Source organism: Notothenia rossii (genome assembly GCF_949606895.1).
Source record: "Notothenia rossii genome assembly, chromosome: 10".
Lineage (NCBI taxonomy): Eukaryota > Metazoa > Chordata > Actinopteri > Perciformes > Nototheniidae > Notothenia > Notothenia rossii.
Window position 1 is genome coordinate 53336365 of NC_136908.1, and position 26274 is coordinate 53362638.

Consider the following 26274-nt stretch of genomic DNA (forward strand, 5'->3'; position numbering starts at 1 on the left):
ATGGGACAATTTCAATGTGTTATATAAGAAAGGCATCTGATTTTGAAAAAAAACGTAGCCTACTGTTTGTTCTTATACATCTGTGGTCAGCTAGAGAGCCGTTTGTGTGAGCGTTTATGAATATGTGAATATTAAATGTGGTATAATGTGTGCCATAACAATAAAGCCATTATTTTCTGTAATATTCTATATAGGGCAGATGATAATTTATTGTAATTAACAGCTGTTTTGACATCCAAACCCTTAAAGCACAAGTAGTCATTGTTTCTGTAGTGGGCAGTGAACTGTCATCAATTATATTCATAAGCAGTTCCTATTAAAAAAAAGCAGTTTAATGTACAAAACCAAGGGCTTTAATGGGTTAAACATAGGCTGATTACACAGGTTAAGTGGTGAAAAGTAAAACTAGGAAAAAGCATTATAGAGCATCAGTAGAAAGTGGTTGGATTCCTATTAACAGTTGAATGAGCAGAAGACATTAAATAACTTTCAAGATAAGATAAAATATACTTTATTGATCCCACATTTGGAAACACTTTTTTTTTGCAGCAGCATTAAAACAAAGTATTGCACACATAGACTGTATATATAAAGATTGCACATCACTAGAAATAAGAAAGAGTAGGAAATGAAAATAAACAATCATACAATATAAACATGTCAAAATAGAAGATAAAACAGAACTAAAAGAGGGAAAATATAAAAAGTTGACTGTGAAGCTAAAAACGATGTGACAAATAAAGCGTGCTTATTTATTGAAAACTCACTATAACAATGTTATTCTGGGACTTATACATCTTTCACAACTTTATTTGGGCCTTTATATTATTATATTGTATTTTACTTTTATTATTTGGTGTAATGACACTCAGGTGAGGCTGTGGCCCCGCCCCCAGCCACTGGGGCGCTCTGATTGGCTGATTCGAAAGACTCACGCAGCAGCAGAGAGTAGAAAGTAGCTCGCGTCGCGATCACTGGAGAACAACTGTGAATTTTTTGACATATGATTTTGACACAGGGACGCACTGTTTACGTCTGCTCCTCTGTACCCATCACTGTTGCTGGTAAGTCTGACACTTTACTACTTACATTTAACGGGAATAAATTGTTGTTTAGTTTATCACAAAGTTTTCGTCTTTAAGGAAACTCCTCCTGTTTCTTCCCCAAAAATCCATGAGGGAGCCGCGTGGACACTGGGAGCAGACAGGGTGTGTTTTAAACCCCATAAAGATGTGAAATTTGCCAGGAGTTTGAAGTAGGATGGACATTATGATATTTTATCAATCATTTCTAGCTAGTTTATGGTCTATTTTCGGTTGCTATGGTAATGAATCATATATTTAACAATGTAGGCTTTCATTCTTACAATAACATTTAAACTAACTCACATTCATACACTTTACATACTTCCCTGTCTGTAACATATGGGCAGGTATTTGACATTGACAGGTCTTAGCAAACACACACACACACACACACACACACACACACACACACACACACACACACACACACACACACACACACACACACACACACACACACACACACACCGAGATTGGCAGGTGGGAATAAACTGGTTAAAGAGTTATTAGCTGTTTGTTACATGATGATAAAGTCAGGTGATTGATTGACTAATTGACCACTCATTTGATAATGGATTTATTGGTGTTTAGTAATAAAAGTAAATTCTCTGATAACAGCTTGTGAAATGTGAACATTTTCTGGTTTATTTGTTCCTCTATGACAGACAGTACACTGACTGTTTCTGAGACTTCAGTGGATACTTCTTGATTATTGAGACTTGGCAATCAGTGATTAACATTTACACATTTTCTGACCTTATCAGAACCGAAAAGGAAACAATTAATTAATGGAGAAGATAATGGTTAGTTGAGAGGTAGACTTACCCTCAGATTAGTTTCAGTGATCAGTTAAATGTGCTCCCAGATTTAAAATGTTAAGTGTCTTAAAGCTGCACTAAGCTAGGTATTGATATCAAAACACTTGAGGTTATCAGCCACAATCACTAGACCAATTGGCAACAACCCCATTAACTAAGTTATTAGTCAGTCCGAGTCACTCATGAGTCAAAATTAAGTGTTTTCTAACAAGCACCAAGGAAACACTCTCTTGCAGTACTGTACTGTATACTATACTTCACAAAGCTGTCACAAAACACATCACCCCAATTCCAACTTCATAACCACCATCTGCCTGATCTTTGGCATCAGGCCTCACAGCTTGGGCTCCCGAAGGAAGTTCAGACTGATACACACACTGACTCACACATGCACACACACACACACCAGCTGAGACAAAGCAGGCTTAATGAGTTAAACATGCACGTGGGCACACATGGGCTGCGATGCTCTGTGTGTTGACACAATGGGGATAATGAAATCTAGGATTACCCTTCATTTATTTTGTATGTGTGTGTAATGGGGTATTGTTATTTGGGGGATATGTGTCTATACTTTTAAAGGACACATGTCATGCTTTTCCGGTTATTAACCGTCACTCACATATGACGTGAAACTAATGGATCATTTTTGTATCCTTTTGATGGAATAATTTATAATATTTTAGTCGATTTAAAAAAAAAAAAAAAAGTTGATGGTACCTAATACAATGCCCCTCAAACCCAGAATCAATACAACAACCTCCCAGAGACACATAACATATAGAAAAGATAGGTAGGAAATGCTTGACAGTATACTCAAAACTCAAGAGTGATCGTGCAGAAAATATCTTTTTAACAGAATGACTTTATCTTAGTCTCTTGTGCAGTTTGTAAAATCACATAAATTACGGGCACTAACTGCTTTCGTCAGTTTCTTCATATACCTTGCAAGGTTTCCTAAAACAAACACAGAGTCACAACACAGATACCATGATCAAAGTTTGGGCTGATGATTAACATTTATATCGATATTGTCATTATTGTGCAATTGTTGAGGTTTGTTCAATCATTATATCCATCTTCTTTGCTGGTACAAGGCCTTTGGTCTCTGGAGAGTTGCTGGCTCTAGTATAACGTTACCCAGCCTAAAAGAAAAACGTTATTTGGCAGTCATTATTGACAAGTATCTAACACCGGCAACTTTGACTACAGTAAAGTGCTTCTTTAATTTGAGTTTCCTTTGTTTCAATTCAAATGTCATCTTGTAAAAACATATATTTATCACTTTTTATGGGTTTGTTAGTGTGTTTCTGCTTACAGGAGATTTAAGTGCCACCAACACTGATGAGGCCTATTAAGGTGAAAGGTAACACCCCCCCCCCCCCCCCCCCACCAACCATCCCTACAAACACTAACTAGGATGATTATGTGACAAACAAACGTGGCTAATAAGGCTGAGCCTGAGGACTCCTTGCTTGACCTTTCATGTCCTCTTGTCCAGACCTTTTGTGAAGAGTAGGGGAGGGCAAGCAAGGGTGTTTGGGCCACAGAGGCTTATCTGAACTGACCCCTGTCAAGCTTTTGTTTATGGATGCTTTTGGTTAAAGGTCCCATGTCATGGCCATTTCCACTGATCATAACTCCATTGTTGAGGTCTACTAGAATAGATTTAATTGTGCAATTTTCCAAACTCACATTGGTTTCTCATACAGTATCTCTGTAAACTACGTGTATTCACTGAATTTCACTCTCTGCCTTTAACGGCTCGTTGTAGCTCCAGCAGCTCCAGCCCCCACCCTCCCTGTGAGCACAGTGTGCTCTGTTTCGGGACGTTGTGAATCGCGCTAAGCTCCGTGGAGGTGTGGTTTCCTTGTTTAGCGATACACAGCGAAACACAGCCAGACTCATCCTGAGCACACACAAAGTCACAGCCGAAGTAAAAACAATAAGTGTGGCTTGATATTGAGTAAGAAAAAGGTTGATAAACGCTGTGAGAATGGGTCTGCAGAGAATTTTGCCGCGATCCCAACTGTCTTATCAGCCTGCAGCCAGGGAGGAGAAATCAGCAGAGCTGCTTGCACTGAGGCCCCGGCCACACAAGGACGAAAACGGTCGTTTGCGTTACTGTTTAGTGTCATATAGACCGTTCGGCCACACGAGGACGACCGAATATGACAGTAAACAACTGCGGAAACGATAACGGGTCCCAAGGTGGATAGAACGGCATACGCAACGCTCTGGGGGTTCCAACGGCCCCGTGTGTAAGCCCTATACGATAATTTTCTGATAATGATTACGCAATAGCCCCGCCTCTCCCCACCTCTGCTGCTCACCCCCGCGTCAAAGTAAACTGCACACTGAATTCAGATTATTTATCTTTCTCTCGATATGGACATAAACGCGAGTGAAGTCTAATCTGACAGGACGGAGACACGCAGCTCTGCTCAACTGCAGCTCCTCCCGCAGTGATGCAGCGGTGAACGGAGCAAAACACACACTTCAAGTCAGATCATCTCCCTTAGCTATTTTAATTACCTCTCAAACTACCTAAACTAGTTATAAATCTATGTTTATTTTTACTGTCGGCCGGGTCACTCATTACTGGATCAGCTGCTGCTTGAGACAGACACTGACGCTGTCCGAAGAGAGGGAGGAAAAAGAGAGGCTCCATATATTTTATTATTATATTATATAGATTCGTTATTCATTTGTTTTAAAGATCAATAAATAACAAAGAAGACCTTTGACCGGCACTTTTATAATTTTGTCCGGAAGATTTAAACTTTAACACACGTTGACTGGCGAAAAACTCTGCCCGGTTCCCTCGGCCCCCACCGCGGAGAATAAACAGAAGGGCAACCATGACAACCATGCTTCTTCGCTGCTTTAGTGGAAGAAGTTACAGCGCCACGTACAGGCTCCTGCATATGTACTGCAGCTTCTCCAGCGGTTGCAGCTAAACGGAGCTGTCTCGTGTGGACAGACACTATCTGGTGAACATTGCGTGTGGACCGAAGCTTTTTTGCGTTTGCATTAATCCTATGCGTTTAGCCCTATGCGTCCTCGTGTGGCCGGGGCCTGAGTTTGCATGTGAGGAAGTCCGTGGATTGGTCAATTTGGACCAATCAGCGGGGGCTTAACGTAACGGCTCCACGGATTGGTCCATTTCGTTCTGGGTACGGTTGACATCATGCGTACCCGGAAGAATCAAATGGACAGTGACGTATCTCCAACGAGGCGTTTTGGGGAGGTATTTTCTGTGTTAGAGTTTTACTCGCTACAGGGTGTACTTTGAGGGTTTGTGACTCTGCAGACCGTTTACATGCATAAAAACCTTCATAACACAGATGGGGACGGGTAATAACCGTAAAAGCATGACATGGGACCTTTAACAAATCCTCCATTGTTGGCCAAACCATGTTATCGTTTGCTGTGAAGAAGATATCCTGTGCAGTGTGATCCCTAAAGGAAGGGTGATTACCTCATTTTGACAATAAAGAAGCATCCTGGTACGCTCGTCTGTCAACAGTTTCACGTCCCAGTGCATTCATTTAATGAACGCATGATGTGACTCACGGTTCATTATGGGATGACCATCAGTTATGCATCCTTTGAAGAAAGATCAACAGTCATGATGGTGTGCTCTGTTCCGTTATTTTAAACTGCCAGCCTACATGATGACTGTGCTGCCATTGAAGCGATTTGCAGCTTGAATGATGCCCGACTGCACGCTCTTGCTGATGATTGGCTGAACTGCTGGCTGACATCATGTTGGCATTGGTTTTAAAAAATAACAAGGAACACTCTGAACATGGAAACTTTAACTGTAAGATCGGGCTTTTCAGTTGGAAAGGTCTGCCTCCATGATGAAACTCAGTTGGAGAACTGCCTTGTTGTGGTTGTGGTTTTGGCTGCAGCTCCAAAACCGAGGAGAAATATGTTAAACTGTGGAGATATTAACTCTGAAGCCAAGCTGTGTATGTGTTTCAAACACAGCATATGATGTGTCACCTGACTGCATCACACAGCCTCTTCATTCATATGCTTTCATAAACACTGCCTACCATACAGTGCGTCTGGTCAGTTATCTTGTAGCTCCTGTTAAACATTGACTCACTGTTTGGATATTCTCTTCACAAAACTGATAAGTGTTGCTCGTTATTATTTAGTTTGCTGTTGGAAAAGTTGTGAGATTGCGTGATGGGCTTTGGTCAATTTAGTGATCACTTTGAAATATTGTTTTTGTCTCAACCGACATATTGTGTAAAGGTCCTTACACACCAAGCCCATTTTCGGCGTCGATAGATGTCTGGCCGTCGATGAGCGTCCTGTCGCCCTACTCAAATTGGTGTGTCCTGCCCCGTCGTGTCTTTTCGATCGTGCCGACACCTTCCGCCGCCGATTCGGTAGGCTGTCGGTAAAAGGCCGTCGGCTAAAGAAATCACTCTGATTGGCTGTTCAGCTTAGCGAATCAGTGCATGAGAAGCGAAACAGAAGTGAGGGACCCAAACAAACGATTAAGAAGGCACATCTGAGATTTCATTTAACTCCAGCTCTCGACACAGGTTCAGGTAACCCCCATGAGCTTCTCGCTGTAGAGTGAAAATGGAATGCACACGCTATTTATTGTTTTTTTTATATCACGCCGTCTGTTCTTCTTCTCTCGGTGTATCACGCAGTCTGTCTTCCAGTTGTTGCCTCTTTTGATGGACGAATACACACTACCGCCGCCTGCTGGTAAGGAGAGTTATTGCCACCAAGTGCTACTTGGCCGTCGGCTGACGTCTTTGCGGTGTGTTCCAGTGCGACTGTTGGCCAAGTGGCAGGAGACGTGAGGCGACACAACAGTCGGGTCCGTCGGGACGTGTTCTTTGGTGTCAGATTTGTGTGAAAGGACCTTAAGGCTACAGGATGGACTGGGCATATAATTCAGTGATAGAAACACGCAAATGGGCTAGTAATACTCTTAACAAGAACGTTTTTTTTTTTTAACGAATACAATTATGCATAGATGTTATGCTTTGTTTGATTGGTTCAACTAGTGTTATCACCACAACTGAACTGCTCCAGAATTTCTTTAAAGAAACCTAAAGACATAACCATTTGAGAGCGATTGTATGGTCAGCTGATGTTAAAGCTCAACTCAACAACATGCTTTGGGTGAATACAACATGTCTGATTGTATCTTATGTCTTACTCAAGGATATTCTTGTGTGGCGTCCTACATGAAGGAGTCTGTGTGCTGCAAACTGATGGTCTCTTTGTTTTCACTGGCCTGGAATCAGCTTGCATGGCTCCTCTGCTGCTTAAGGTTATTGCAGGCAGGGTGGGATGCCTGATCCTGAGCCAGCAGTGGGTGGCTTCAAATCCACAGAATGACCCGGTGGCGTGTAGAGAGCTGTGGATTAGCGTCAACAAATCAAAATGGGATTGGCAGGTGGCTCCCACTTTTTCAAGCCTTTAAGATGGACTTTACTCCCTGTCTCACCTCTAAGAGAGAGGAAGAAGGCCTAGAAATGTGTTAATCCTACTTGAAAGAGAGACAGTCTTTAGAAAACCATGAATAGCAAGCTTGTACAGGCCCAAGGGCGACTGATTGACTTTAAAAAGTATAGTTTCATTGAATGTCATGCTCAGTTCAACAGCTATATTTACTCTTTCTTTCTCCTCGACTGAATGCATTTCCCTCTCATCACACTGTAGCCGGACCCCATCTGTAATGAAAAGGGGAGGCCAGGCTTTAATGAAATGCTCCGGTGACAGGGTAATTAAGTCCAGACACAAAGGGCTCAGCAGGAAGGAGTTTAATAGAGGAGGAGTTGGTATTCTCCTGGGGGAAGTTTGGCTTAGCAGAACCCTTTTGGATTGCAGGAGGTTCACTGGCCCACAGCCTCTTAGCACTGCGGGCTCTGGGTACACACACTCAGCTATTACGGCCCGTCCACACACAGGCATGAAAAAAATCTTTCAAAGCTTCGCCCATTCACTTGAATGGGGTGACGTAGAAGATTTTTAATCTTTGCCGAACTGCATTGTGGGGAGCGGAGCATGGCTTTGCAAGCATCGTGAGCATCAAAAGTTGAGCAATGTTCAAATTTTGATGCTCCCAATGCTTGCGAAGCTGGCATCAGCCAATCAAATCCCGTTTATGCAAATCCCGCCAGACCGCAGTTCATTTCCTCATATTCCAAACGAGAAATTACGGTAGCAAATCACCCGGTTCTTTACGACCAGAACTATTTACCGGGATACAGACCGGAGGAACCAGGCATGGAGGGAGGTGGCAGAGACAGTGGGTGAAACTGGTAGGTTTTCGCCTGTTTGTGGAGTTTATATCCAGTTTACTTCGTTTTGCTTTGTATGTCTGGGACGGGAGATTCATGTGATTGGTTGTTGGTCGCGTTGCTCGCAAAAAATCGGCAAGCTTCAGACACGCCCAGCTCCAAGATTTTTCAACATTTTTTTCATGACTGTGTGTGGACGGGCTGTTACTCATGCGTTTCTGTCTGCTCAACTTATCACATTAAATAGCTAGAAATAGGGCTTCCTTTTCACTTAAAAAACCTCTTAGATACATTTCCCACAGGACAAAGAACACTCGCATCTCGATTGGTCTTCAGTGAGAATGGTTACAATCTGCATTCATTCCCCGGAAAAATAATTCTCCAGTCATACTATCCTTTTTCAACCCTTTTGGTGCAACCCTTTTTGGTGCAAAAGTTGTTATGAGACATAGGGAGTTTTTTAAACCTCCTGGCTTTGAGCCACTTGTAAGATACTCAAACCAGTGCCTTACCAGTGGTTCAAAGCTACTAGAACACATGCCTTAATTTTGTTAACTTCCAGAGAATTAGGGATGCTCCGATCGATCGGAAGCAGATCGTTATCGGCCGATATTCACTCTTAATAGTGTGATCGGTGCTCTCTATAAAGGCCGATCAGGAGACGTAAAATACATGAGACTTTTCTCTGTGCGCGGCAAAAGAAGCTCGCCAAAATGGCTTCACCTATCTGGCAATGTCCGAAAAATAAAATAAAATAGTGGTATGCAACCTGTGTGAAGCAGAAATGCAGCTCCGCACGTTGTGACGGACCGGTGAGCGGAGCAAAACACACACTTCAAGTTAGAACATCACACTTAGCTATTTTGTCTACCTCTGGAACAAGCTAAACTAGTTATACGTTTATTCTTCACTGTCGGGTCACTCATTACTGGATCAGCGAGCTGCATGAGATACTGACGGGCTGTCAGGAGAGGGGGAGAGAGGAAAAGAGGCTCTGTTTCTCCCATGTTATTATCCAAAGTTAATGTAAAAGTGAATAATGTACTTAATTTGAATGTAATAATTATGTTGTTTGTGCATTTATTTAAAAATGAATCTGAACTTTTCGATCCGTTACGATTATAAACTGAAGCAATATAAAACTGAGACCCATTAACTGAGTTTTAAACATCAGCATATTACCGGTCATAGTCCGGTAATTACCGGCTAACGGAAACTCTGCTACAGAATTCACAATACAACACTTTAAATGGAAGATCCCCATAGACCCCACCCGCCCTATGATCGTTATTGGCGATCGGTATCGGCCGACTCTGATTCTGGTGATCGGCAGTCGGCCCCAAAAACCCTGATCGGAGCATCCCTACAGTGAATAGTCAATAAATCATTACTTTCTCTGAGGACTTAAAAAACAAATCACGCAGACTCCTTGAGGTTCCTAAAACTGCACATGGCCCACTTGTTTTTAGTTTTTTGACCCCTGTTCTCTCTGTCTTCATTCAACTGACACAATTGGAAATCAAAAATACGTCACAGCATGAATCATCTACCTTTAATTCATTATATAATGTGTTCTCATTTATTTTGTGCTCTTATGCATGGTTGCCCGGAGTGCCGCAGGGCAGGCAGCATGCGTGCGCCACGTGCTATGTGTTGTGATGACGGAGCGTCGTGGAGGTGGATGCACTCATCTGTCTGGAATAGCGCTGATCCTCTTAAATGATTACTAGCTACGACCAGAGAGCGAGAGAGAGAAGTGACCTGCGTGGGTAACATGCGGACAGATGTACCACCCCCATCCGCAACACACACACACACACACACACACACACACACACACACACACACACACACACACACACACACACACACACACACACACACACACACACACAGCATCTAAGTTTAGTTGGGGCTACAGGGACACTCGTACTAGATCCCTTTCCTTTAATAGGCTCCAAGTCCATTATTCCGCTCATTTGTACCCAGACAAAGGCAATTCCTTTTATTTATTCAGCACCTTTTCAAGCAGGAAGTGGATGTTGTGTTGAGCACTATAAGGAGAAAAACAGGCCTTTTTTTTAGGAAAGTTAGCTCAACTAGTTGTGATGGTGTGTGTTTATATAAAGACATCCCTGAAATGTTCGGTTAAAGATTTATTTGGAAAGACATTTTGTAATTTTCACCATCAACTTTTAATTAGTATCAAATTTGATTATTACACTGAATAATGTGAAATCTGCAGCCTCTATTATGCAGCAATGCTTTTATAAATGTAACATCTGTAGGTGCCATCTGAGATTAATGCTTAAAAAGTGGGTAAATCCATGCAGTCTGGAGATGGCTTCCTAAGTGGCGGAAACCCACAACAAAGCTTTTATTTCAGTCAAAACGAGAATTACCGGTTTGTCAACCCAAACCTGACCTGGGTCTTTAGGGTCATAGATTCCTGTGCCTCAGTTAACCACAATGAGGCTTTACAAACACAAACATAGCAATGGCTCAAATGTGCACCTGAACAAAAGCTTATGTGTGGTGAATGGAGAATTAGGGTTATTGGAAAGTTGAAACTTCCCACTATATGTTCTATTCATCGAAACGCCTCAAAATACCATTGTTGATACTAAGTACAGCTTCACCATGAGCTTGACGAGGTAAGTTGATCCCCAATGAAACTCAGCTGCGTAGTCGAAACCCAAAGACTTAAGTTATTCGCAAAAACTGTCAAGCAGCGAGGTGACGGAGAAAACGGCACATTCCAGATGGATGGCAGAAGAGTGGCAGCATTGTCGAGTGTTTTTTACCCAGGCGACCGTTGGGGAATGTGCGTGGTAGTGCTCTGTGTCACTGTGTCAAGCCCTGCCCTTTCAGCATGCCACGCCTAAGTTCACCACCATTATAAAACATGTTTTGTCCCTGCCTCCCCTTTTTGGCTCGGTTCTCTCGTCCTCCTCTGTGCTTGACATTTGACTGTGTGTGGGGGCCTTTGGTCCCTAGAGGGAATCTGCTGGGCCCCAGATGCACACAACTGGAGTCCACAGCCAAAGATTTGCCCTTTGTCCTTTACATTGTTGGGTGTAAGGCTTTTTGTACGCCTAAATGTTGAGAATCAGAGCAATCCCAGACCGCTACCCTTTTTCCGAAATCCTTAATGTCATCATTCCATCACCGTTTCTAATTATTCCTTTTTTGTTGCCTTGAGGAAATTGCTTTAATCTATCACAATGACATTTCCATTCATTTTCCTTCACAAGTCAGTAGGTATTCAAATGAGTTTCATATGCAATGTATCCTAAAAACGGTATGATTGGATTTTTCAGAGCAAAATGAATAACTTGGAACATGTTGAACTATCTTTGAACAAACATCAAAGATATTTGAAGTGAAGAATTGAGGCTTTTTTAGGGATTCACTTTTTTTCATGTCTCTCATGGTGCATCAGGACCATTGATATTCAACAGGATGTTCACAGAATGTTATCAGTCTTACTGCACAGCATTAGAGCAGATGCGGAAAACCAACATCTGTCGATAGCGTGACGTCATGTGTTTTGTTCTTCTTTGCTTCCTGAGACTTTCCTCTCTCGAAGGCAACTTGTTGAAACTCTTTCCACATGGCGTCATCTCATGGATTTGCTGGATTTTGCAACAAACACAATCAGGATGACACTTGTGATGGTGATGACATTGCTTAAAAAAGTCATACCCACAGAGCGTGGCAAAGAGACGGGGTTCAAGACGTGTTTCCAGATGGGTGGGTGGGTGACAGTTTGCCCCAACTGACAATGGCACAGGGATCATGGAGCTTTTCATAAAACATTGGAAGGTGTAATTAAAATTGGATTAATCGCTCAGGCTTTTAATCTTTCTTGATATGAACAACCCTAAAAAAACAAACAGAAAGGGAATCTCATTTTGCTTCCAACACCAAACTTACTACTGAGGTGGAAGATGAAAAGGAAGTAGAGGTAACTTCCCCCCCTTTTCTCGTGTGTGTTGGAGAGGATGGCAAGCTAACAAAACAATGGAGGCTTTGTGAGAGGGTCCCGCCGTGACAGGATTGTTAGGGGAAGCAGGGGGGCCGGCTAGGGCTTAGTGAAGCGAAGCCACTTCATTAGTCGGGGCTCTCCTTGCACCTCCTCCTCCTCCTCCTCCCATCCATCCTCCCTCCCTGTCAGTCCCTCGCCGCCTTCCCTCCCCTGCTCACTCGTGGAGCCTCTCTCTGGCAGGACAGTACGCAGCGTAGCGAAGGGCTTTGACTCAGCATTGACGAGGATGTGCTTTTGAGGCTGATCGCAGTTGTTCGGCACAGTTTCCTCGCACGGTACCACACGCTTTCAGCTCTGAGGTAAGTTGTCTTGTGTTGTCATCCTTCCCATCTCGTCCTTGACCGCTGACTTGCATCTTCTCTGTCATGTGCTGCAGTTTTGGGTGTCGGATGACGGCACACAGCATTCTCAGTCAGGCCTCTAATGAACTACTGGAGCTTTAAGTGGCTTTAAAGGCATTACTGGATGATTATTCCGTTTTTGTTGCCTCATCTCTATATGTATGATGACATCAGTGGAAATCTCCATGCTTCTGGAAGTTTCACAAAGCTTCTATAGTGCAGTGTCAGGTTTATTTGAGTTGATATTTGTGCAGTGCAGGGCATTGGGGGGAGGGTGCTGGTATGAGACTATGGCCTCAGCTGTGTTGACCAAATTATCAGTGTTATTAGGATCTACTTGCTTGTGATTGCTTTCTCCCCCCACCCACTGCCTCCCTTTGTCAAACACACACCCTCGGGGACGCTTGAGCGCCGGGGTAATCCTTCACATCCTGTGTGAGAAAGGGCAGAGAGGAGGACTCGGAGTAACCTCATCACTTCCTCGTGAGAAAGTCTGATCTACTAAAACTCACTGTGTGTCCAGAAAAAACAACAACAACATCCTGGCCGGTTTAAACCCAGTGGTCCGTTAGCAGCTTATTTCCTGTTCAACTGTCCCATTTCATTACTTCTCAACTTTCCCATATGATTCACCAGGACACTTGGCTAAATGTCTTTATAATTTCTTGTGAATTTATGACTCATTCATAAGAAATTGGTGGACTTTTTGCCAAAGAAGCATCAAAGGTCCATGCGTACTTTAGTTGGGTAGAGGCATAACTGTAAAATTGGTGTAAAATATTTGAGTTATAATCTGTGTATGTCCTGAAGCTTAAGTCATTGGTTGGGGGATGCAGGTCATTCACAGGGCTTCTCATAGCTCCTTCTTGACCAAGAACCAGAAGATGTCTGTGTAGTGCTAAATGCTAAATATATCAAAAGACGTAAAGAATCTTAGCTGCTAAAATTCACCTTCATTTAATTAAGTAGAACAACCACTAATCAAAAATGTTAACTGAACATGTTGTATGAGTCAATATAAATAGTATGGTAGTGAACCAACATGGGAAATAACATTTATATTATTATGGATTAGGACAATGACCTTTACTGCACTCCATGAATTGTGGTTTTCTTTTCTAGTTTGACATTTTAAGAAATGTGCTAATTGGTTGTCCTTACTTAGACATGAAGTATGGTTATAGAACTTGGGATTCTTAGCTTAGTTTAGCTTAAAGGTCCCCTATTATACTGTTTTTCATCAATAAATGATAGGTCTCAGATATTTACAAAACATGTCTCTGAAGTGTTTGGCTCCAAATACCAAACAGATCATTTCAGCATCCCATAATCCCCTCTGTTTCAGCCCTGTTTCAAAAGGGCTGATTCTGTGTCTTTTACTTTAGATGAAAATAAGGAGCCCCTCCCCACGCCCCTCTGAGAGATATTTGGTTAAAAATAACACAATGGTGCTCTAGGAGGAGATTCAGGTGATAAGGTGGTGGGGTTACCTTGTTGGTGATTGGCTAATGGTTACACAAGCCGAACAAATCGTTATGACATCATAAAGTGGCCAAAATCTGATCAGCTCATTTTCAGGCAGGTTTTTATATAAATGGATAAGGACCAGCGTTTCCGCCAGGGGGCCGTCTTGCCGTCATTTGACGCCCTTATTCAGCTCGGGACGCCCTGAACGCGAGCCGAGGGCATCCAAAAATATTAATAATTCGAGAGAAGATCGAGAGTTTTTATCGCTTGAAATGACGAAAAGGAAAAAGAACAAGGACATTTCTGTTGGAGGGGCAAAGGAGTCTGGTGGGATTATTTTCGGAGTATTGAAGATTGTTTCCCCGACATTGAAGGTGCCTGCTACAGGACAACACGGAACGTGTGAGATTTGGACGCGATGAACGGGTTTTTTTTTGTGGAGCACGCTCCGTGGTATACTGTGGCAACATGAAGAGCCGTTTGGGAGCCAAGAGAGCCGAGCCAAATGATCCGGCTCACTACAGTATCTATAAGGGACGGCTCACCCCCCCCCCCACTCTCGGGGTGGACGCCCTCTCAGCCCTGGTCTGGCGGAAACACTGATCAGGACAAAGAGTGAGCGGATCTTTTTTCCTGAAACTTTCAGAATCTCTTTACGCAGAGGGGACACATGAGACATGAAACAGTGGATTTTGCATAATAGGTGACCTTTAAATGTTTTTTACTGTCTCAAAATATGTGTACCAGCTCGATCACCTGACTATCCTTATTCACGCTCTGAACTGTAATGTGACGAGGAACATCTGGATTTCATTTCTTTCTCTTTGTCTTCTCTCTTCACAGAATGAAGAAGTGAATCCTCTGGGATCGCAGTCATGGCTGTTCAGACAGGCATCCAGGTAAGCTCATCAGCATCTACATTGGACCAGGTGTACTTTGATTTATTGGCCAGAGCAAAGAGTAGTCCTTCAATCTATCATAGGTAGTGTTACAGTTTGGAACATTCACATGGCTCACCAATCTGTGGGCCATGTAGTGTAAAAAGCCCTCAGACTGGAGGTATTCGGATTAAAAAAAGTGCAGACATCTGTGTCCCACCCAGCAGCTGTGGTGAGCCCGCCTATCTTTCGGCATGCCGTCTTGTTGTTGTGCATGTCTGACGTTCCACTGCTCGACCCTGAGGAGTTTCTCCGAACAGCTTTTAGGGGGAATGGGTGGAATGAACCACGTTTTCCCCTTTCCCTCCCAGCAACGAGATGTCATCGGTCCCAAAACCCAGAACAACAAACGTGTCGGGTTACAGATTGTCCCATGTCAATGAAGGGCTGTTCTCTCTCATCTGGTTAGGAAAGTTCTCGCCCTCCCCACCCGTCTTGGACTGTGGATATGTGAAATATGTATCCCAGTGCTGTGCATAGAACATGTGGCGAGACACGATGTTTGTCTGTCCCACAAGACATCGCCATTAGTTTATAATGTGGTCCATTCTCCTGTCTGCCTATTATATTGTTCAAATATCATTTATTTTGTGTAAAACGCAGAGAAGAGTAGTTTAGACCTGCAAATATTAACTGCTAAGCTGCTAGCTATTACATTAATCACCAACTACTTTGCTTATCAAATAATTGGGTTTGAGAATAATAATACAAAATAAATATTATAGTTTTGTTCATTTATGACAGTAAAAAAAATATCCTTGAGAATTGAATACGCCATCTTAGGCACTTGTTGACATTTCTTACAATTACTGATATTTTAAAGACTAAATCAATAATCAATAATTGAGAATTTAATGGAAAATGCAGCCGTATTGCAAACATGATGACCCTTTTAAAGACACGTCCTGGTTAATTAAAGCAACAGTAGTACATTTTGTAATTGGCATGGTGTGTTTGTATAAAAGAAAATGGTAAAAAGTATATGATATTGGTACAATTTGAATGATATTGGTACATTGTATCTATTGGTGCAGCTTGAATGATATTGCTATAGCGTGTATGATATTGTTACAACGTGTCTGATATTGGCACAGTGTGTATGATATATCTCCCTGTGAGTATTGATCCTACTGTATGAGGCGCTGGTGATGCTGCAGAGTCTCTCAGAGCTTCACTGCTCATGTAGAGCACAGTCACATTGAATAACTGCTCACACTCACATGCGCTGCTCACCCATGCTGAACATCTACGCACTCGTGGAGCTATAAGTAGCATTTGTGCACAACTATTAATGCAACACATTTTAAAATATATTGTCTGGTAGGCTTGAATGTTTTACTAACATCACAAGTCTATACTGATGGCTTCACAAAGGTCAACAGAGTTTACATGATGAGGCTTGTGATTCTAGCACTGGTTTGACATGTTTTTTTTTAAGTTGCTACGTCCCGTTTTTTCTTTTTGACCTTTCTTCCGCTTTATTGTTTCGGGGAGTTTTAGTGGTCCTTAGTATAAGTGGCTCAGGTTAAGAGCATCAGATCAACTCTTAAAGCGTAAATAGTAACATACAGGCCAGGATTACAACACACATTTCAGCGCTTAATGAGGACAGACGTGTGATTTTAGTTTAATTGTCCGAATGCTCTCGGTGAGCGTGTATATGCACTCAGCTGGCAGAGAGAGGCTGGATTATCTCATTTAAAACTTAAACACTACCATGCCTTATTTTCTAATTAGCTCGATGAGGAGAAAGGCACGTATGTTGTTGCAAACCTGCAGGGGGTTGTTGCCCTTCGGAACCAGGTTATGTAACGTGTGTGTGTGTGGGTGTGTGTCGGCTCATCTCTTTTTGAAGTGAGGTAACCGTTTCACATTTCAACATCAGGTGTTTTCGCTTTGTGCATATATTCCCCCGTCACATCTTTGCTCCCACCTCTGGGTCTAAATGTCTCCCTGATGGGGACGAGTGTGGAGGAATTTAACCTTTCCCAAAGCATTGAAGCATTTGTTTGCATTGAGACAATATTTCAGCAAACAATCAGATTACACATTCATTTATTAAATTAGCTAAATGAATCTGAGTTGCCTGAAGTCAATGTTAAAGGAGCAACCTTTGAAAACGGTTATATCATGTATTTTTTACAAAGTTTAATAGAATAAATCTGATGAAGTTGTCCGATTATATTCACATTTTTTAATGGGAAGACATGCGTTATTAACTAAGGTTTGGTCAGATTTGATAAACGTGTTTTTTTTTGTTGCATTATGGGAATTATAGGATCCAGTGTTTAAGAGCTTGATCCACGTACTAATAGGGACCTACAGTCTTGATCTCTGCGGCCTTGACTTTGATCTTTTAGTTTTCTCGTTGAGAATTTCCACATTTTCTGAGCCTGCATTAAAGAGCTGCTCTGTCTGTTGTCAGTAAGATGGCTGAAATAAGGTTTCGGGTAAATACAGCACAAGAGATCTTTTTGTTCTGCAACATAAATTACGTCAGTAAATACCCCACAGCTTTATTTTGAAGCTTTCCGTGTCTTGAGAAATGTGTTTTTCTGCAATAATACAAATCCCAATGGCTATTGTGGGGGTAACGAGGGCAATGCTAACTCAAGTGTTTGACAACATCATTATTTCATCACTGCAGCACTGTGTTACTAAATCACTGCAGTAGTCCTTTGTTTTCACCGTTTGCATTTCATTAATTTGAGAGGCTCAATTCTTTTTAAATATTTATTAATAGAAATCCCCTCATTAAGCACATTTTAAGTGTATTGGCCACATTTTAAACAGTCAAATGAATTCAAGAGGACATATGATGCTCCTTTTCAGCTTCATATTTCAATTTAGTGCCGCTACTCTAACATGTCTCCATGCTTTAATGTTCAAAAAACTCTTTATTTTTATAATACTGCCTGTCCTGCAGCACCACTTTTCACCCTCTGTCTGAAAACAGAGTCCAGTCTGCTCTGATTGGTTTGCCGACCGCCCCTGTTGCGATTGGTCAACCACTTAGTAATGTGCCGCCCCTTAGTCTATCACGTACAATGTGTTTTAGCGTTAGCCAATAGTAGCGCAGCAGGTGTTAGGTAGTGATATCATGTCACTATGTTACGGAAGTAAAGAAAGAAGTTCTATGGAGGCGTTTCAGGCAGGGGTGTGTGGGAGAGAAACTCCCTCTGGAGGGAACTTTGGGATGTTAGCCTTTGCAGATCATTCACATGCACAAAAACACACTACAGGAAAGGGAAACCCCCAAAAAGTATATTGGGGCCCCTTTAAGACTCACTGTCACTCACAGCCTTATACCCAGTTATCTTTACATAGTCCCAGCAAGTAAAGAGATGTTTGACATTATCCAACAAACATCCAGTGTCTGGTTCATTAAAGCTGCTATACACAAATACACAGGAACACACCCACCCACACAGTAGCCTCTGAGCCTCAGCAGTACATTACTATGACTGGCTCTCTGTTCTAATTGCCACAAGGTTTCCTGTTTGTAGGCCCACTAACACCATGAGTTCAAGGCCCCCACAAGACTGTTCCTTGTCTAAAGCACAATAACCCATTCACAGCAGGGGACGCAATTTCTCATTATTGCTACATGTGATGGAAAGAAAGATTAAAGGCTGTATCTCAAACATATGTCAAAGTGGACAAGGGGAAAAGAGAGTTATGTAATGTCTGGACGAGTCGTGAATCAAAGACCACAAACATCTGTTGCTGGTTTAAGATCGTCCCTCCCTTCTGCCTGCAAACAATTAAAGTTAAAAACAAACAACATACTTTTAAATGGGTGTTGTAAGTTGTGTTTGAGGAAAAGAAGCTTTGTTATTCTGCTTATGAAATCATGAAGTGCCGGGAGAAATGCTAACTAATAGCCCATTTCACAACAAGGGACAACACAACCTAGACACCAAACCTTTCTGATACTATAAGTATAGTATAGTTTATATATTCAGGGTCAAAAAGCAACCCATAATAAGAAGTTTTAGACATATTCACGATTTGTAAACTCAGACTTTTTTTTTTTACAAAGCCTTTAATGCAGATACTATAAGTATTTCTTTCAAAGTCTTACAACTAACAGTGAGTAGCCCTCAGATCAAACGTTGCGTATAAAAGCGCTTACTAATCTGCAAAGTATCTATTAGTGGAGATGTCAGTACAAGTGAAGTCTGTGAAAGTGACAAATAACTCCCATGTTTCATATTTGCAAGAGAAAACAACACATGAACAACAGATGACCCCCCCCCCCCCCATCCACACACACAAGCTTTAGGAGTATCATGGGATAAAAATAACACGTTTCCGTCTAAAAGGCCAGGGAATTAGACAATTCAATTTGAAAAAAAGTAGTCAAGCCAGCTAAAACAGCTTGGTTTTGTTGGGAGAATTCATCATATTTTGTGAACACATAAGCATTTAACCAATGACCAATCATTTTGTCGCTAATCGTCCCTCCTCTCATCTGCAGGTATGGTTCGGTGAGAAGTTCGATGCCCCGCTGCTGAGCCCCATGAGCCCTCGCAGCCCGTTGGCACAGCGACACGGCCCCGGCCTCACCAACGTCTTCCAGTACGACCAGTGGCTGGCGGTGCGGCACGAGGCCACCCTGGTGCCCATGCAGGAGGATCTGGCCATCTGGCTCAGCGGCATGCTGGGTAAGATCTGCCTCGAACAGATTCTGATGTTTATATTTGACTGTAGTGTAGTTACATGTGTCCAAACCTCTCGAGGCGTGGAAAACTCTGAAGCAGAATCGACACGGCTCACCATGTAATTGGATTTGGACGCTGCACAGAGTGGAACCAAATCCGGTTTCCACAGTTATTCAGGCACCTTTTGTCCCTTACGATACAATGGAGCAGAGAGGAAACTGAAACTGACTCTATTGTTGACTGCTGGTGAAACTGCTTTTTAGAAGTTGACCGTTTTTCTTGTGAGGAATGTTTCTAGGGGCTAAACACTAAACATGAGTTACCGTACCGTGACCGCGTCGACCTGAATCCCACATTTTTTGAGTTTTTGACCGTTTGCTCGGATGAGTCCTGATGCTTGAGGGCCCGGATGCTGCAGGAACAGGTGGCGTGCAGCGGATAACGTTTTGGGCCCCGAGGCGCGACTCTTGTAGCGGGGGAATAAACTTTTGTCAGGCAATCTATTGTCACTTAGTTCTCTGGCTATTCTGGATTTGGTTCCCAGTGTGAGTTCAGCTCACAGGGCCTTTTGTGGATTTTATTGGGGTGGTGATTTACAATAAGGGGTCGTGGGAGAGTCAGTAGGGGGGTCACTAAGCTTTTTGTGAGTTTTAGAGTGAAAATATGTGTTGGTACTATTCCCTTTTTGAAGAAACCTTATTTCCTTCTTTTCTTTAAATGTGTATTTATATATGTAACCACAGTTTATTCATAAAGCCCAATATCAAAATCTATAGATTTTTTTTCAGGGGGCTTTTCAGAACCCCCTCTGTCATTAGAGCCTTAGATAGATAGATAGATAGATAGATAGATACTTTATTGATCCCAATTTGGGAAATTCTTTAATCACAGGAGTAGAAATGTGTTCAGGCATTAAAATACAACACTTAAAATACTTTAAAAAGTGGAAAAGAAAATCAACAATTAAAAATAAAATGAAAAATATTATATCAAATATTAAAAAAACTATATAGAATATTCTGGATGGATAAAATAAAAAGCAGCTGATAAGAAAAAACTATTTAAAACATGAAATACCATCACACAATGTGCGGCCTTTTTGTAAATCCCTACAACCAAAGACATCATACAGGGAAACTGCTAATGGAGAAAGGAAGTATTAACTCTAGGCTGTGATAAGTTTGGACTAAAAGTGTGGTTTAGATCCACAAAACGAGACAAATCGGATGAATCGTAATAATAATGTAATTCTTCTATTTTGTCTTGGGTTGTGCAGGCGAGGAGGTGAGAGCAGAGTTCTTCATGGAGGAGCTGGATAACGGCGTGAAGCTCTGCCAGCTGATCGGCGCGCTGCAGGCCAAGATGGCGGTGAGCTGCCCCTCGGCGCTTGGCACGGTGAGTCAGCCAGCATCCATGGTGGAGGGTTGGGGGGGGGGGGGACATCTGAAGTCCAGCTAGCACGCTTGAACTTAATGCTGTTTGCAAATAAATGTTCCTCAGGGTGATCGTCATGCCAACTCGTCAATATTTTCCTTTTTTCATTTGGTTGTAAACCCCCTCTCCTCTTTATTTCTCCTGACAGGTGTTCCCTAAGAGGAAGATAGCATGTAAGAGGGACGCCTCTCCAGGTTCCTTCTTTGCTCGCGACAACACCGCCAACTTCCTGGCGTGGTGTCGCCAAGCCGGCGTGGAGGAGATGAGTCCGAAGGCCTCGGTAAGAAACCACCAAGAACTGGCATAACACTAGTCTTATAAAAGCCATGGCCAAATGTTACGTTCAGTCTAACATCAGCCACCGAAAACGTGAACCTGTGACTGAGTAAATATGACCTTTGCTATGATCACTTATCATTGTTTTTTTTTTTCCTGGTTATGTACATATCAATGCGTGGTGCAAGAACCCACAGTTATTACTTTTTTGTATGTACGAACTTCCCTAAGCAAACAATGGCTTTACATAATGCACATCTTTGGTCAAATTAAGTGAAATCTGCAGACACAAAAAGACAAAGTTATACACATTTCTTTTTCTCTCAAGAGTCTGAACTAATACATCCAATTGAAGCAACCACTCAGAATTGACCGGTGCACGATGCTAGGATTATTTCCTCTTGAGTGTATTACGTTAAGAATTTCAAATATCGATTGAGATTATAGAACCACCAACTGTCATGAAATAATAATCAAACCCCACAAAGCGAATGTGGACCTCTCATAGTTAACATAGTAAAACCGATTAGACTGGTTGTAAGCTCCTGAGAATACCCCTGTTGTTTAAGCCGTACTTCTTAATGATTTAATAGGATCTGTTGTGCAGAGCAATCGCCCTGAGTACTCCGTCCTGAGGATCACTTCATTAGTAGTGGCTCTACCAAAAACCGTCTTGATGCGGTTATGAAAGAATACCTCCGCAGTGATTCCCTTACTCTTCCGTGTATATGTGTTTAATGAATGTCCTTGCGAGACTTTAACGTTCTGTTCTCTTCCGCACGAATCGCCGCTGCAGCCCCTCGGGGAATACCTATATTTGATGGTGTCACGTTTCCCGATGTAACACGTGAATTGAGTTTTTCACCTTATCTAAGTGTTCATTGTGTTTTCTGCCTCAGTGCTTCACAAGGAGCCCCGGCAGGTGTGTCTCTGTCTGCTGCAGATCGGACGCATCGTCTCCAAGTGAGTAGGAGGAGAAAGCGTCAAACCGTGAAAGATTGGCGATCACTTGGGATCCTAAACTGTGCCGTGTTTCTCAGGTACGGCGTGGAGCCTCCTGTGCTGGTGAAGCTGGAGAAGGAGATCGAGCTGGAGGAGACTCTGCTGATGGCGGAGGAGCCGCCTCCGGCCGTCAAGACCTTCAGCGTCTGCTGCCAGCATGGTGGTCTCTACCAAGCGGGGGTGAGTCCCGACCGACAGCTGATCCAAAACAGAAAACGTGCTCAAACGATAAATCTGTGTAGCTGATCACATTAGCATCATATCAGGTGGTCCATGTGCGACCCCGTTGGAGCGCCCCGCGGGGTATGACGCATCACAACGGAGCACGTGACGCTTTGACTCACACACTCCGTCTCTACCACTGTGCAGAGGCTGCGAAGAGGGGGGGGGGGGAAAGAGGGATACAATGATGTGTTTATTATATAATAGTAGATGGTTAACAGATACATCTTTAGTTCTTATATTCACATGAATTGTCAACGACTAACAGAAGGATCATTACTAATGTTTGGTGTTGTAAACCTCACCCGTTTTTCACAACTTGACTTCAGATTCAGATTTTTTTTTATATTTCCATTTACAGTTTTTGAGGTTGGATCATCTTAAACCCATTCCTTGTAATTCAAATATTGCGACGATAATCACTAGGAAGAAGTACGAATATTTCTTCATGATATCTTCTGGTGTTTTCACCCAAAAATGTAAAGTTCTCACAGGAAGCCACTTATAATTCTACATGATACGGGTATCATGTAGGAAAAGTTACATTTCAAAATATTTATTTGGACCCTGTGTTCGGCTGGGCTAAAAATAACCACAGTCACTGAAGCGCGAGGCAGTTTAGATCAAATTAAAGTTTCCTTTACACATCAAATTACCGGTTTGTAAGCTGGAAGTATGTGCTGTTATTTATTTAATTATATCCTTAACTCCGGTGTGTCTGCTTCACCTCGCCTGTACCTCATGACCTCACAGCTACTCCTTATGTGAAAGGCTTTTCTTCAGCTGTAACTGTTGGATTCAATATTTATTCTAATATTAACGTTTTATGATCCTCTTTTAGGAGCACGGCATGGACGAGCCTTCCTGCAACTGTTCCAACAGAGTGTCCATCGAGTATCTGTCCGAGGGCCGCTACAGGCTGGGAGACAAAACCCTCTTCATACGGGTCAGTGTTAAGCTCTCACACACACACACACACACACACACACACACACACACACACACTCTATGTCTGGTTCATCAAACCACCATGTATCTTACTCGATTTCCCTCCACAGATGCTTCATGGGAAACATGTGATGGTGCGTGTGGGGGGGGGCTGGGACACGCTGCAGGGCTTCCTGATGAAGTACGACCCCCTGCGCACGCTGCAGTTCACCACCCTGGAGCAGAAGATCCTGGCCTATCAGAAAGGCCCCCCCGGCCTGGGAGGACACCACAGCCACGCAGCTCCACCCCCCCCTCCTGACATGGACCCCCTCGCTGCTGTCAACAACCTCATCTCCTCATCCTCCTCCTCTTCTTCCTCTTCCTCTTCCTCCACCACAGCCTGTAAGCCGGGCCCCGCTGCGACTCTGTCGTGTCGCTCCTACACCCCCTCCCCCGCCTGCACCCCCACTCTGCCCAGGAAAGGTGCCGCTGCAGCGCCCAAGAAGACCCTGCAGGTGGCCTCTTCCTTCCCCAGGAAGCCCACCCAGTTAGCACTGAGTGGCCCCTCCAAAGCTTCCTCCTCTCTGCCCTCCACGCCGTCCCTCGGCCTGGGCAGTCAGGGGGCCCTGTTCCATCGCAGACCCCTGACTCCATCCCCAGCCCCTGCAGAGCCACGGCCCGCCCCCAAGCTGAAGATCAGACCTTCACCACGGAGCCCCCCCTCCCAGCCCAGAAGCCCCGTCTGCCCCGAGCCGTCTACCAAATGTCCCAAACCCTCCAGCCCCATCGCTGCATGTGCTCCTGGCTCCGTCACGGCACCAGTGCGGGTCCCCACCCCAAAAGATGCCCGGCCCCCATCGGGCTCCAGCCAGCGCTCTCGCCTTGCTCAGCGGCGTTCCGGATCCCCCGCCTCGCGCCTCCGATTAGAGGCCGCCAGGAGGGTGCGGATCGCCGCAAGAAATCCAACGACAGTATCTTCCCAATCCCGGACCCCCCCACTCAGCTCACAGACTACCAATACTGGCTCCCGGACCCCCAATCATGGCTCCCAGACCCCTACCCTGAGCTCACAAACCAGCAATACTGGCTCCCGGACACCCAATCATGGGTCCCAGACCCCCACCCTAAGCTCACAGACTCCCAATACTGATTCCCGGACCCCTATCCTCAGCTCAAAGGCCCCCGGCTCCCGCGCACCCAACCTCTGCTCAAGGACAGCATCTCCAGTGCTGCCGAAGCCCACCCCCTCCCTGCTGCAGAGCAAAGACGTCACAGCCAAAGCCAAGCGGCAGGCCCCCACAAAGGTGGCTGCTGCCCCCCCACGCAGCACTGCTGCTGTCCCTGGGCGGGTCCCTCCTCCTACTCCTACGGCAGGTAAAGCCAATCAGAAAGCAGCAGCCACAGCACCGAGGGTGGGACGCCAGCAAGCGGCCCCACCCAGCGGGAAGTCAGCAGTGAAACCTGACGCTACTGCCCCCCAGAAAAACAGCGCCAACATAAAAAATGTGAGGGCCGAGCCAGGTGTCTGCAGGAAGGCCCCCCCACACAAGGGGAAGGGGGAGGAGCCGTACTTTGAGATGATCAGCAGGAGGAGGCCGAGGACGTGAGGACTGAGAGACAATAAGCAATTAATTTTATGTCTTCAGATTTATTTTTGTTTGTTATTTAATAGCGTTTTATTTTGTATGTTTTTAATCCAAAAGGTGTCTCTACGTCTTTGTGGTGATTTTAATGGTCTTTTTTTTTTTAAAAGGTCAGCTAACCTGCTTAACATGAAAACTTGCACAACGTTTACATTTTCACTTTCGTTACAAATTATTTGTGTTTTCTGACTTTTAACAGAACAAAGGGTAGGAAACGCATAATCAACACTAACCTCAAAGCTTGATCATCCCAACGCACCAGCCCAGGATACAGCCATGGTTACGGAAAAGGCACTTATACTGTTTATGAACTTTTGCAGGATGGCAAAGAATCCTGCTTTTACCAAAGTTGTGTACTTCCTGGAATTCAGCGACACAACTGGAACACAAATCATGTGTGTGATGAGCTTCCCCCCGCAGTGAGAACAACCTTTCCACTGGCGGATAGTCACAGTGAAGTTTGGTATTATTGAATAATGATATCTTCCTGTTGTGTGCCTTCAACAGAAGTCTCTAGTTTCTGAGCGGCGTTAGAATGTATTAGATGATCGGGGGGGAGGGGTTTAATGGTTTTTACTGATAAAAATTGCACAGTGTACGAGCACTCATGACTTTGGTTTCCCCAGAGTGGACTACTGATCAAATGCCTCCTTTTCTTTTAAACAGAAAAAAAATGCTCTAAAACTCTTAAAGAGCTAAACCTACCTTTTTTATATGGTTTCTTGTGTGTGTGTGTGTGTGTGTGTGTGTGTGTGTGTGTGTGTGTGTGTGTGTGTGTGTGTGTGTGTGTGTGTGTGTGTGTGTGTGTGTGTGTGTGTGTGTGTGTGTGTGTGTGTGTGTGTGTGTGTGTGTGTGTGTGTGTGTGTGTGTGTGTGTGTGTGTGTGTGTGTGTGTGTGTGTGTGTGTGTGTGTGTGTGTGTGTGTGTGTGTGTGTGTGTGTGTGTGTGTGTGTGTGTGTGTGTGTGTGTGTGTGTGTGTGTGTGTGTGTGTGTGTGTGTGTGTGTGTGTGTGTGTGTGTGTGTGTGTGTGTGTGTGTGTGTGTGTGTGTGTGTGTGTGTGTGTGTGTGTGTGTGTGTGTGTTCAGTTTGGCACTTTAAAGAAACCGCCGTGTTTGTCAGATTT

The 26274-nt window shown here is 43.6% G+C and overlaps 1 protein-coding gene across 1 annotated transcript; it reads left to right on the plus strand.

Moving 5' to 3' along the window:
* Positions 1–956: 956 nt before the first annotated feature.
* On the plus strand, positions 957–25996 carry gas2l3 (growth arrest-specific 2 like 3). The gene is given in 10 exon segments (XM_079653682.1): positions 957–1064; positions 14887–14942; positions 19462–19648; positions 20922–21040; positions 21228–21339; positions 21342–21359; positions 22255–22318; positions 22396–22537; positions 23421–23525; positions 23638–25996. Coding segments are annotated over 9 exon segments (2250 nt in total). The 5' UTR covers positions 957–1064; positions 14887–14918; the 3' UTR covers positions 25117–25996.
* Positions 25997–26274: the final 278 nt, after the last annotated feature.